The following is a 12,848-nucleotide window of genomic DNA, read 5'->3' as shown; positions in this document are numbered from 1 at the left end:
AATTTCTCTAGAAATAAATTCCCCCATATCTCGGCTGCAGACAGATTTTGAGTTTCAAAGTTCTTTATCTGGGGCTGTAGCAAATTTTGTCTCTACAGATGAGATTACAGAGCAGTCTATAAATGCTCACTAGAGCAGGCTGAACGCCTAAACAGTACATATATTTTCTAACTATCTACATTCCTTATTTAAGTCTCAACACAGTATTCCTCTGAGGGAGATGAACATGACTTTTTTTTTTTTTTCACACAGAAAATATTCTGAATTGGAAGGGACCCACAAGGATCATGGAGTCCAACAATTAAGAGACTGGCCCATATGGGCTTGGGTGGTTACCTGCAAAAGTCCACAAGCAAACAAAGGATCAGACATAGGGCTTTGAGTCCTGAATTCAGCCTGCTGGTACTACATGTATTCTGGATTTTGCATGGGATACAAGTAGGTATTGGTAATTAAATTGCAAGAAATTAATTTAAGACTTAAAAAAAAAAAAAAACAACTTTGCCTGCAAAATCTTCTGAGATGAGGAAGGTGAGGCCCCAGCAAACACAGTTGGCCTCTGTTTGTGGTGCAGTGGCTCCTAAATGCTGCACCACTGGCAGAACCCAGCAGTGCCACGTGTTGTAGCATGGAAGCAAACAGCAGTCTCTGCCTCAAAGCTCATGTGGCTTGCTTGTGGTACTAATTTGGAGTTTTATTTGTTTGCCACTTTGTGGCAGAGTAATTCATGTGAAGAAGAGGTTTCAGGTTTGGCCTTGCATTAGCACATGCAGTTCTGGGACTGTGCTCACATGCTGTTTGTGCTGACAAATTCCTGGTCCAAATAAGCCTGGGTGGCTTGAGACTAGAGGACACACTGTATTTTTGCCTAAAAACAAGGAGGCAACTAGTGAATAATAGCTATAAGCCAGGCATCTTGCTGTGAGAAATATTTTACTGCTGTGATACCATTAATGTTGACATTTAACTGCTCTATTTTTGGCAACCTTTCCTCTGAATCCAAATCGAGCAAAGCATTACAGGTCTTGCTGATAGGCTAAAATATAAAAAGAGAAATAGCTTGGTTGTGCTGCATTGAGGAATTACATGGTTTTTCTTTGCCCATTTTCCCTGCGGGCCTCAGCTAATTTCTCAGCTCTGGGCTGACGTCAATGCCGCCAGGCAGCACCGAGGGCTGCATTGGTCACTGTCATCGCGGGCAGCTCTGCAGTGCCGCGCACACGCAGCGCCGGCCTGTCCTCCTACAGCAGCGCCGCCGAGGAAATCACATTCACTGCCCTCTTAAAAGGTAATAATCCCAGTTCAAATGCCACATTCTTTTACTGCTCAAATCCCTCCCAGAAGGAGTCTTTCTGCTGAAAAAGAACAGTGAAAAAAGTACAGATGCAAGGAAAAATATTCAGATGCCTCTGGCACAAGTAACTGCAGCAGCAATTAATGTCACTTTGTAAACCAAAATGTGATGCACTCATAAATTAGGTTTTTAAGGCATACAGTTACTTCTGAGCATAAATGAGCTGCAGACTCTGTTCTGTACACAAACAGCACAAAACCTTTTCATGACTGAGTTAGGAACAGGACAGCAATAATCTGGGACTTTTGTACAGCTGCATCTCGTTCCAAACATAGTCGCTGTTTGCAGAAAAACACTAAGGTGATAAGCACAAAATAAAAATCCAAGAGATACAGCCAGATTAGCCCTTCCCTTCTGTGGCCTCCCTGTTTCTATGATTTTTTCTTTTCTCCTTAATACCATTTCCAGCATTAAAAAAAAAATAATTAATGAGCTACGCCTGCAGCAGTTCAGCTACTGAAGCAATGGTTGAGTCACTGGAGTTATATTTACACAACCTAGGTTGTCCCAAGCTATGAGTAGCAAGTTGAATTAACATAGGTAAGAATCACCAATGTCTGTAATACCACCCAAGCATTTGTCCAGTGACCTCTTTCAGCTGTCTCTGACATGGTCTCCTCTGTGATCTCAGGCCCTATATTGATCCATGCTCCTGCTTCTCCTGCTTGTCTGAAGAATTCTTACAGGATAGATAAGCCAAAGGATTCTTGGAGTCAGGGGTCTTTCTCCTCCAGCTGTCTTTGGCCTGTCTCTATCATGTAATAATACATTTAAACCTTCACATAAGCTAACAGTGGCAACTCACATAAATTTACTCAGAAAATTATCATAAAATTTATCAAATATACTCTGCCCTTCGGGGCAGAATTCAGCTATGGCACATCCAGTATATTGATTTGTCAAAAAAACTTTCTGATAAGCCCCTGAAAACAGCAGTGATGTTCCTCCCTAACCATTTGCTTTGCATAAAAAAACCAGTAAGAATTTCTCCCTTAACAATGAGCACAGCTGCTTTTATGTCACTGGGCCCTACCTTTTGTGACCACATGAGCCAGGACTAAACCCACAGTCTCAGGTGACGCAAGAAAGAAGAGCACAGAAGCAACTTCATGATATTTCAGAATTAAAAGTAATGGTATAGGATTTTCTATCCCTTTGTGAGTCAGTACTGTGACCTTTCCTTGATGGTGCAGCTCCTGTCTGACAGGACCCTTTTGTCCAGCAAAGACCATGTTCATATACATAAAGAATAATGAACAAATGCTAATGATAATGTGTAGCTACCTCATCCCTAATTCAGACTCATGAGCAAAGGTTAATGAGTTCAGAGCTGCCCATTTCAAGTAAATGTGGCATTAGCATCATGAAAATCACTTCCACTTTCAGGCCCTTCATCCAAGTGCTTTACAAATAACAGGATGCAAATAACAGGAGGTCCTTTGTATGGGTGCATGTTTGTGACAGAAGAGCTACAGCCCACCCCACAAAATACCTCCATAAAACACCTCTACAGCAGGAATCTGCCATAGCAAAGTGGAGGAGCTGCTCCCTGGAGCCCATTACTGATGTTGCAGGAGCTGGGTACCCTCGTCTCCCAACCAGAGGAAAAATTTTCTCCATCCAGCAGCTCTGCTGTACCCTGCCCCTGGTAAGAGAAGGGAAGGGCAAAAGCACCCACGGAACAGCAGGAAGAGGAAGGATAGAGATGAAAAGTTTTATCTATCACCATTTGTTTGTCCCTCCATCCCCTTTTAATCCTCCCTGGGAGTCATATGAAGTATTTAGTATTTCCTTTGAATCAGTGATGACAAACACGACAGTTTGAAAACACTTGGGCACAGAAAATCTGCCCTGTGAGATGGTTTGAAATCCCTATGTATGGCATTTCCTGGGCAGGGTCCTGCGCTCACCTGTTTTCCCCTTCCCTAGGGAAGGGTGAGCCAAACCCAGGGCAGAGCAGGGGCTGAGGCTGGCAAGGAGAAGTCAGGGTGGCACCTGGGATCTGGGGGAAAGGCACTCTGGAATGCAGAGTTAGAAATGAGGGCATGCAGGACAATCTGTTGTGAAGAAAGAGGCAGTGGGGTAAGGAGGGCAGATATAGGCAGGTTGGGGAGTGGATAGGGAGAGGGAGGGAGTGCTTTCCAGCAAAGAAAGAGCATATTCTAGTGCCAAGAGGATAGTTTGCAAATCACTGCACTAATAAATGGCAAACAACTGCCTGTTCTTTGGGAGGAGCAGCTCTGCTGTAGATACAGGCTGGACCTGGAGACTCGCTCTCCCTCTACACTGCAAAGGTTTCTCACATAAAATATGTTTGCAATGTGAAGTGGTTGTTTGATTGTTTGCCTGTCAGGTCCAGGTTGTATCCTCACCTGGCCTAACTTGGAGCTAGCTTTTTCCTACAGGAATGCTTGCAATGTGCCAAGCTGTTCTCTAGTCCCGGCCGTGATGTCTGTAGATCATCAGCATATCAAACTACTGGAAGTTGTCTTGACAGTGGAAGTGTTTTCCATCAAACTGATTAACAATTCCACTCCTTTATTTGCAATATATTGAAAAGATTGTAGGCTGGTGGTCAGCACCAGGCACAGTCATGGTTTCTGGCTCTGACTGATCTACAGCACTCTGTTCATGCCTCATTTAAAGCCTAATTTCTGCATCTGTAGAAAGTGAGAATATGCATCAATCATCCAGGAACTTAATTAATTATGCCACGATCTTCCCTAAGGAGTAAATGCACCCTCACTGATCTCAATTCCATGTGAAAGAACCAAAACCAGCTTCTTTTTGAGCACAGAAAGAAATCTGTTCCATTAGATCTCCAAGATGCCAGCCTGTCACTGCTGCAGCTAAAACACCTGTCCAAAACTGCTGGCACATGGCAAATCTGTTAACTCACTTCCAGCATCCTACTTACACTCTGGAGCAAATCTCCCAACATTTTGCACTCAGGGACAGTTTTGGTCTCTAATTTTGTGGCTATGATGATTATGGCACTATACTGTAACAGGAGATGACCTGGATTCAGGGAATGGGAAAGGAGCATGGGTCATGTCCAGGTGGTACATCTTGCATTTCCAGTGAAGTAGGACAATAAAAATCATCTTATGCTGAGGGCATACAAAGACACTGTTCACTATTTAGAAGCATTAATGAGTTTTCCTGGTCCTTGGATGTTCATTATACCAAATCACTGCATTGAATACAGCAAAGATTCCTCACAAATTAAAGACATGGAAGTCAGATTCTAACATTCTCAGCTCTGTAAACAACTGTGCCAAGTGAGTATTTTTTGACAGCTGATAAGCTGTAGTTACATTTTTAAATTGTGTTTTTGAATGAAAAAAATCTCTTCTCTGAGGCTACCGATGCTGTTTGATGTCCAGCAGTGTTTTACTGCTGCAATACTGAGAAACGAGTGTTACTGGGATTTGTTTTTCAATGAAATTCTAAACATAGTAAATGCACAACTGAGAACAGCAACACTATTTTAAACCCGCCGCTGCAGTTAACTAAAATTGATCCCTCTAACAAGTGCTAAAAATAGAAAGACGAGAGCACACAATGGCTTTTCATATTGCTCCCTGCAGGCTCCTTAAATCCGGTGAATTTGACCTTCACGCAAAGCTGTCCCAGAGTGTGGGACAATGAGTGATATTTCACATTCCACTGCTCCAGAACAGGAATTGATTTATCACCCAGCTAGCTCGGGAATTCGTTTACATGTTTCCATTTATAACACTGCTGCATCAAAGGGGAAAAAAAAAAAAAAAAAAAAAAAAAAAAAGGAGGTTTTTGGTTTTTCTTTTATTCAGCATTTTAGAAGCAAAGTATCACTCCTGGAAATAATAATATGCAATATCGTATGAAGTCTTCTCCCTGACTGCCTTTTTCTTCTGCCTTTTTCCTGCTGAAGGGGAACAAACCATAGGAATCTCCTGATATATATTTTCCTCTTGTGAGAGATCCCATCTGAAAAAGACAGGAGATAATCCCGCAAACCTTGTGAATCATGAAACATCCTTCTGCACCCCATGCACTCCAGCTCTGAGTTCCTTTGGTGCAGTTGCACAAAAGCACCAATGATTAGATGTCTGCAATTGGAAGCTGCTCTCAGAGCGAGCAAGCAGCATTCCCAGTACAGCTGGGGAGAAAACAATTCTCTCATCCCACAAGAATTTCAAAAATAAACTGCTACATTTTCATGAGTTCACCCCCACAATTGTTATTAGATTGGATCTGAAATGTTTTATTTCAGTATGAAGATAATTTAATAGGCTATTTTTTCCTTGTGGCTTATGAACATAAATTAGATTAATTTGTAAATGATACTGCTTGGACCTGAAACTGGAACCTTTCTAATTTTGAAATTCTAAAATAGGATGCTTTAACAGCTTTGAAAGAAAACTATTTGTAAAGATGACTTAATTAAATCAAAAGTAACCCTCTCCTATGTAAAGTTTTGGTTTTATCAGATGTGCATTTTCCAAGGGAAAGCATTGCTTGAAAATCCCAGCTAGCTTCAACTCCTAGCATTAGCTGAAGATGAGAAGACAGAAGAAAGCCTGGATGCATTATCCATTGACATTTATCTTGTGCTAACAGAGGCTACAACTTATCCCATTCCTCTTGCATAGTTTTCAGCAGGAAATGAGCATTCCTAACAGAGCAATCCCACCAGGACTGGGGAACAGTAGTTGTCTCTCAACAAACAACATGAGAGAGTCTCCACTCCAGTAAACGTGCACTTTTTCAAGTGAGAAATCTGCACCTTGGAATGCAGAACTGAGCAGATGTCGTGTACAGCAAAAACTCCTCACATCTATAGCCAAACATTTGTCCAGTCCCCACCTAAACCATGAGCTGTGTCATCTAGGCACAAACCCCAGCACAATAAATGGTGTAAGCAAAGCTTTGATCACCTCTCACAAGCTGCAGATAACACACAATTCTGTGCCTACACATGGCAAAACTCATTCTGAAGGAAAGAACCAGATGACATCCATCAACTGAAATCCAAATTTTAATGCAACTTCCAGCTCTATGCCAACTCCCTCTACAGTTATTATCTACACTGGTATTTCCTGTCTGCTTTTCCTGACACATTTTCACCCAAGGACCACAAGCTTACCTGGTCCAAGCTTAGAAACTGCATAAAGGAGGTCGTAGTTGATGACAGGTGTTGCATCATCTATTGGTTGCCACCCTACAGGTGGGGAGGCTGGAGGCGAGATGAGAAACTGTTTTGCAGGCTGTGGTGGTGCCAAATGAAGCTTGTCTCCATCTGTCTCAGAGGTCTGAATCTTTAAAGCATAACAAAGACACTGTTTAGTACAGAAAAGAATCACAGAATAGTTTGGGTTGGAAAGGACCTTTAAAGATCATCTCCTCCAACCCTCCTGCCTTGCTCAGAGCCCCATCCAGCCTGGACTTGAGTATTTCCATGGATGGGGCATCCACAACTCCTCTGGGCAACCTGTGCCAGTGTTTCACCACTCCTCCTGTAAAAGATTTGTTCCTTACATCCAGCCTAAAACAACCTTCTTTTAGTTTAAAACTATTTTCCCCTTGTCCTATTGCAACAGGCCCTGCTAAAAGGTCCATTCCCATCTTTCTTGTAAGCCCCCTTTAAGTACTGAAAAGCCACAGTGAGGTTTCCCTGAAGCCTTCTCCAGGCTGAACACCTCCAGTTCTCAGCCTGTCTCCACAGCAGAGGGACTCCATCCCTCTGAGCATCTTTGTGGCTTCCTCTGGCCTCACTCCAACAGGTCCATGCCTTTCCTGCATTTGGGACCCCAGTGCTGGACACAGGACCCCAGGTGGGATCTCCCTGAGATGGGATCAGAGTCACATCCCTCAGCCTGCTGGTCACACTGTGGGTGATGCAACCCAGGATATTTGGGGTGCCAGGGCACATTACCAGCTCATGTCCAGCTTCTCATCCCCACAGGATGGCTAAATGGAATGACTGCTCAAATCATACCTTTCTCATCCCAAATGCCACCCAGGCAGGGTTGCAGCATCAGTCTCAGAAGAGAAGGCCTGGAGATGAATTTCATCTCAGCCTTACAGATGGTGCCTGTGCAGTAAATGCGCAATGTGGGGCTGTGACATCAGCAAATCTACAGTGTCTGTGCCTCTTGTGTACATTCCTTCAAGATAAATGCAAAGCTTTGGTAGCTCCAGCTGCTAGCTCAGAGATTTTTTGAGGCTGTAAAGGTACTGTTGTGATCTGGTCTAAATGCCTAAATAAAATGTGAAATAACACAAGTAACTCCTGAACCAAGGCCTTGTAAGTAACTTCAGAAAGGTTTCTACAGATTTTATTTCTTTAGTTGAAGTGAAAAAGGAATCTATGATGTTCCTTAGTCATTTGCAACCCAGTGTCCTTATTTTATTTCCATCTTATCTACTTTAATTCCTTCTCTTTGCTAGTATGTTAAAGAAGCCTTGACATAAATGAATTGTAATGCAGCTATACCTGAGCAAGATTACAACCAGCTCGAACACAGAAGCAATAAACTCTATTTTCATGACAGCAAACATAGGGTTTGCAAAGAGCCAGTCTGGATCTCTCAACTCCATGCTCCCCAGAACTTGTAGGTCTGGAAGTGGTTATTCAGCTTGGCTGAGGCCAGACACTGCTCCAGACACTGCTGCTTCCACATCTTCACTCCCTGAACACAAATAATAAGCTCTTGTAAGAGTACGTGTACTGGAGAGCATAGTGCAGATACCAGAATGGCTCTGCAGGAAATCAGCTTAGATAGGGAGACTAATCACTATTGTGCACGTTTTGCTTTTTGTTGTTAGCCCAAGTTTTCAATTATCCTCTTGAATGTACAGTTAGAATGAAACCATTCTCAGATCTGCCTAACTGCAGGTTTTGCAACCTTTCAGAAAAAAATTCAGAGCCAGATTTAGGAGATCAGGGCATAGAAAATGGGATTGAGGCAGATTCTTAACACCTAAATCCAGCTGTAAGATCTTCTGAGCTCAACTAACTCGTTAAGCACATTGTTTTTTTCACAGCTGTAGCTTCCCATCTTCCTGTGGTTCTGATCCTGCCTAGACTCACAACAGCTCCTGTTCTGACCAGGATGAAGAGGTTCATAATGTAACATTATGGGTTTGCTTGGTACCTTTAAGTGAGCCAGCCCTTATCCTCAGACCTCTGAAGGGCCAACCTGGCAGCACAAAGCAGACTTACATTGCTTATAAACTAGTGGGTATCTCACAAGCCACAGTGTTTATTAACATCAATTTATTAACCTGCATTCAGAAGAGGTGGTGTTGGGTTCTCAACCTCCTTCAACTTTCTCTATCCTGGCTGGGGCCCAGCCTGCTGTGGGAGACCTATGTTCTTTCTCCCTTGGCCAAGGAGAACTGAACACCCACCTGACAGTTCCAAAAGACGAATATAATCACCTACTGCCCCAGGCTGGGAGTGTTTTTCTTCCCCTACCTTCTTCCTTTGACTTAGACTCAATAAAATCCTTTTAGAGAATTCAGTATTTGTAATTCATGTATTCAGTTAGCAAAAGCCAAAAAGGCAGGAGGAAGCCTGACTGTGGCTCAGGGCTGAAGCCAAATATGTAATCTAGTCCCACCTTTTTTATTCACTTGGATTCTTTACATTAATACTTTCTTATGGTCAGTTAAGAGAGTCACCCACAGACAACATCCAGTGTTGTAAATCACCTCTGAGATACATAATTCTGTGTGTTGAATGAGCAATTTCAGTCCTAAGTGGTCCTTTAAATTTACTGCAGACCCTCAGGGCAGAAACAGCTCAGTCAACACAAGGAGGTTTAAGTAATCTTCTATCAGAGAGATTGGACATGGGAGAAGCCTTTATTACTTTTATTCAGTGTTAGTGCATAGCTTTTAAAGAAATATTGTGCAGTAACACAGAAGTATATTCCAGATTTCATTACCTGTGCAAAATACAACTTTAACTTCTTCCCTCTGAACTGTGTTTCATGCAGTTCTATTCTGGCACGAGCAGCTGATTTGGGACTGCTAAAATTTATCCGCACACGCCTGAAGCTTTTGAACAGCTGGAATGTCACGCAGTCATCATAGGCACGGAACAAACCTTCAAACTTCTCCTGCAAAGGAAAAAGAAATAATGCTGAAGATTAACTTTGTGCTCTGTCACAACAGTCTGAGCCAAACAACGACCTGAAACTCAGCTGTTTAAGCAGGAGTTTTCAACCAGTGGCCTTTGGGGACAGGTGTCCATAGACAAATAAAGCCTCTGTGAAAAGAAATTAAGGAAAGCAGTGGTCTGGTAGTGCTGAACTCTGCAAAAGGTTTAGGGGAAGAAGTTTTCAAATTGAGAACCCAGCAGCTATTGAACTTCTCATAAAAGCTGAGCAAACCTATGACAGTGACATGAAATTAAGCTGAAAGGGCACATGTCTGAAAACACCAGACAACAGTGGGCTCATGTGCACAGAAGCAACCATTGTGCTGAATTACAGTGGAGTCAGCAGACAAAGGCTGGAACCGAGGCTTACATCCACATCAGCATTGCAGGGTCATTTTGTATTGCATGATATGTTTTTCTGGATGTTTTGTCATTTAAATACTTAAGAGAATACAGACTTGTTCTTTGAGAGGTCCTGCAGCATCTGGAAACAAATTGGACAACTGAAAACAGTGATCTATCTGAAAGAGAAACTTCAGGCTTCAAAATGTTTAGCTGTAGAAACATGTTCAAAAGCTCACAACAAAAATAGGGATATTTTAGCATTATAAAAGGAAGGTCTGAAGTTTACCACATCCATGGACTTGGAGATGAACAGAAATTCAAGGCACTTTGGCAGCCTTGGAGGCTCAGACTCCATGATTTCTCTGCAAGCTGTGAGCACACAGAGGACTAAGTTCCACACCATCAAATAAACCCAAAGTTCTTAAATCAGTTCTGACACAGGTCCTTTTCATTCACACAAGCATAGATTCATAAAATGCCAAAGCTGAAAGGGGGCAGTTATTATTTAGTCTAGCCTTCATGTTTACTCAGATTTCAGACTGCCATCCAGTGAGTCACACATCAAATCTGAGCATTTTAGCTACTGCGATCAAGACTTGAAGTTTTGTAAGATGGAGAATCAGCCAGACCAAAGCCCCTGCTTTTAGGAGTGCTTTAATTCTGGAAAAAAAAAAAATCACCACTGGTGAGATTATTTGCCACACCATTTCATATATACACGGAGAGCTGTTATGTCAAGGGTTTGTATAATTACAATAACCTAATGTATATTGGCAATAACCTGATGTTGATACCCCAGCTCTAGAAATGTTCAAGGCAAGGTTGGATGGGGCTATGAGCGATTGGGTCTAGTGGAAGGTGTCCCTCCCCATGGTGGGGAATTGGAATGAGATGATCTTTAAGGTTCTTTCCAATTCAAACCATTACAGGATTCTGTTTTCTCTGCTATCTCTGCAAGTCCTCACATTTTTGCATGTTTTAAAATACTACTTTGCTTCTCATCCAGGAAAACAATTCCTTTTGCCTTACAGTGGATAACTGGTAGAGACTACAGAAGATAGAAAATGCAATTTATGTAATCTCATCAATACTTCAGTTCTCATATATTGAGCTTACCAGCAAAACAAAGAATTCAGAACTTCTCAGAAAAATGCATCCTGAAGCACAGTGCAACTGCATCAGGGAGCACTAACAGCACCATGAGAGTAACTACTGGCAGAGTGAGACATTTGTTAAGGAGTTAACGGGGAAGCAGCCCAGTTCCACAGCCAGGGCTGTGACACCAGAGCACATGTGCCCAATCTCCTTTCATTCACTGCCAGCTCTGTGGTCTTCCTCCCCATAACTGATATTCCATCATTGGCACCCTTTCAAAGGAACCTCCCTATGGTCTATTAAGCTTTCATGATTTTCATTTCATTCTGCCTGACCTCACCTTGTCCTCTCACTGCAGGAGATACTTTGGAGGAATGAAAAAAGAAAAAGGAAAAAGGGAGGTGAGAGCTCTGTGGTTTGGCAGAGGGTGACTAAAGGCATGCAGCAATTCCCAAAACAGTTGAAGTGTGTAGGTTTGTACAAGCAGGTCTAGTCTTACCACCCAATGTCCAAATTGTTACATCTCAGTTACGCTTTTTATCTGCTTTGCTTATATTTTTGAAAAATTCCATTTTCCTGAGCAGAAGCCTACATCCAGTGGCATTTGTATAAAGGTCAGCCAAAAGCAGCAGTCATCTCAGTCCTGTCCTGATTGGAATTTTGATGCTACAACCTTCACAATGACCAGGGATAAAGGGCTGGGGGAAGGGAGAGAAAGGGACAGGGGCCCAGTGTCTGTTTAAAGTAGCACACAGCATTCAAAAACATAGTCCAGATAAAAAATAAAGTGACTAATTAAAGCTTATGTCTTCATGTTGTCTTTATGACCTACTTTATACTCTTCAGTATATTTTAAAAATTAAATAAAGAAATTTAAATACATATTAGTGGGGAACTTGGCAGTGCTGGGTTAACAGTTAATCCTAAAGGTCTTCAACCTAAACTATTCTATGATTCTGTGAGAGACAGAAAGGTTTATATATATATATATATATATATGTATGTCTAGAATGATCAAGACATTATAACAGAAGTCTCATAAGTCAAAAACTAGCAGCAAGGTGAACATTTTCCAGTAGTAGCTCTCAGTTTCTCTACAAGTCAACAATAAAATTCATCATATAAAAAAAGTTTCACCAAGAGTGGAAGGAATCATGCATGGACTTGTCTGGACACTGGGAAGTATCTACTCCTACTGATTTTTTATTAATAAAGAGATGCTCCCTGTCTGGATGCAGCAGTCAGGGCTGTGTGCTTGCCCCCTCTGTAACACAAGCCAGAGCCCAGATCTTGATGAGGCACTTAACACAACATTAGGGAAGACACAATTTCAAACGTGGGTCCAAGAACAGTGAGCACAAGGAATGTACTGGGCCCATTCCTGTGCTACACTGAGACTCACTCTGATTAGGCACTGAAAGGGATAGATGGAGAACTGTAAAAAAGCTGATTAAGTCCTAGATGCCATTGCCACACTGGGAGAACTTTAAAGCACTATGGACTTTATTCTGCTTGCTTTTCAATTTTATACTGGCACAGCTTTAGAGACCCAGCCTTGATTAATGCTCCTGAAAATGCTGTGGGGAGGAGGGAAATCAAGCCCTCTACTTGATATTATTAAAGGGCAGTCTATCCACAGTGGGGACACTTCCACTGCACTGACTGAAACTGCAACTCCCATTAAAAAGATTCATACATCTGGATTTTTTTACATTTTCAGCTGATAATAATAATAACCTAAGCAGAGGTCATTAATCATCAAGTGAAGTTAATGGCCCTCAGCTGCATTTTGAGCCATCCCCACTCCTCCGAGCTTGATATCAATTCCCAGGAAAAGCCTTATGCCTTAATTGCTATTGCCCGTGACTTCTAATATCTGCTGAATGCACTTATCTGGATAAA

The 12,848-nt window shown here is 42.1% G+C and overlaps 1 protein-coding gene across 6 annotated transcripts in view; it reads right to left on the bottom strand.

The window, feature by feature from the left end:
- Positions 1-12,848, bottom strand: part of RCAN2 (regulator of calcineurin 2) — an 85,102-nt gene that overhangs the window by 6,956 nt on the left and 65,298 nt on the right. For all 6 annotated transcript variants that reach the window (XM_053939092.1, XM_053939091.1, XM_053939090.1 and 3 more), the window contains 2 exons: positions 9,292-9,465; positions 6,486-6,657 (listed from right to left, as the gene is read on the bottom strand). In XM_053939092.1, coding sequence (XP_053795067.1) covers positions 6,486-6,657; positions 9,292-9,465 — 346 coding nt within the window. The remainder of the gene's footprint in view (positions 1-6,485; positions 6,658-9,291; positions 9,466-12,848) is intronic.

The sequence above is a fragment of the Vidua chalybeata genome, chromosome 3, assembly GCF_026979565.1.
Source record: "Vidua chalybeata isolate OUT-0048 chromosome 3, bVidCha1 merged haplotype, whole genome shotgun sequence".
Taxonomy (NCBI): domain Eukaryota; kingdom Metazoa; phylum Chordata; class Aves; order Passeriformes; family Viduidae; genus Vidua; species Vidua chalybeata.
The sequence above is the reverse complement of the archived record's forward strand: the minus strand, read 5'-3'. Positions and strand labels throughout refer to the sequence as shown.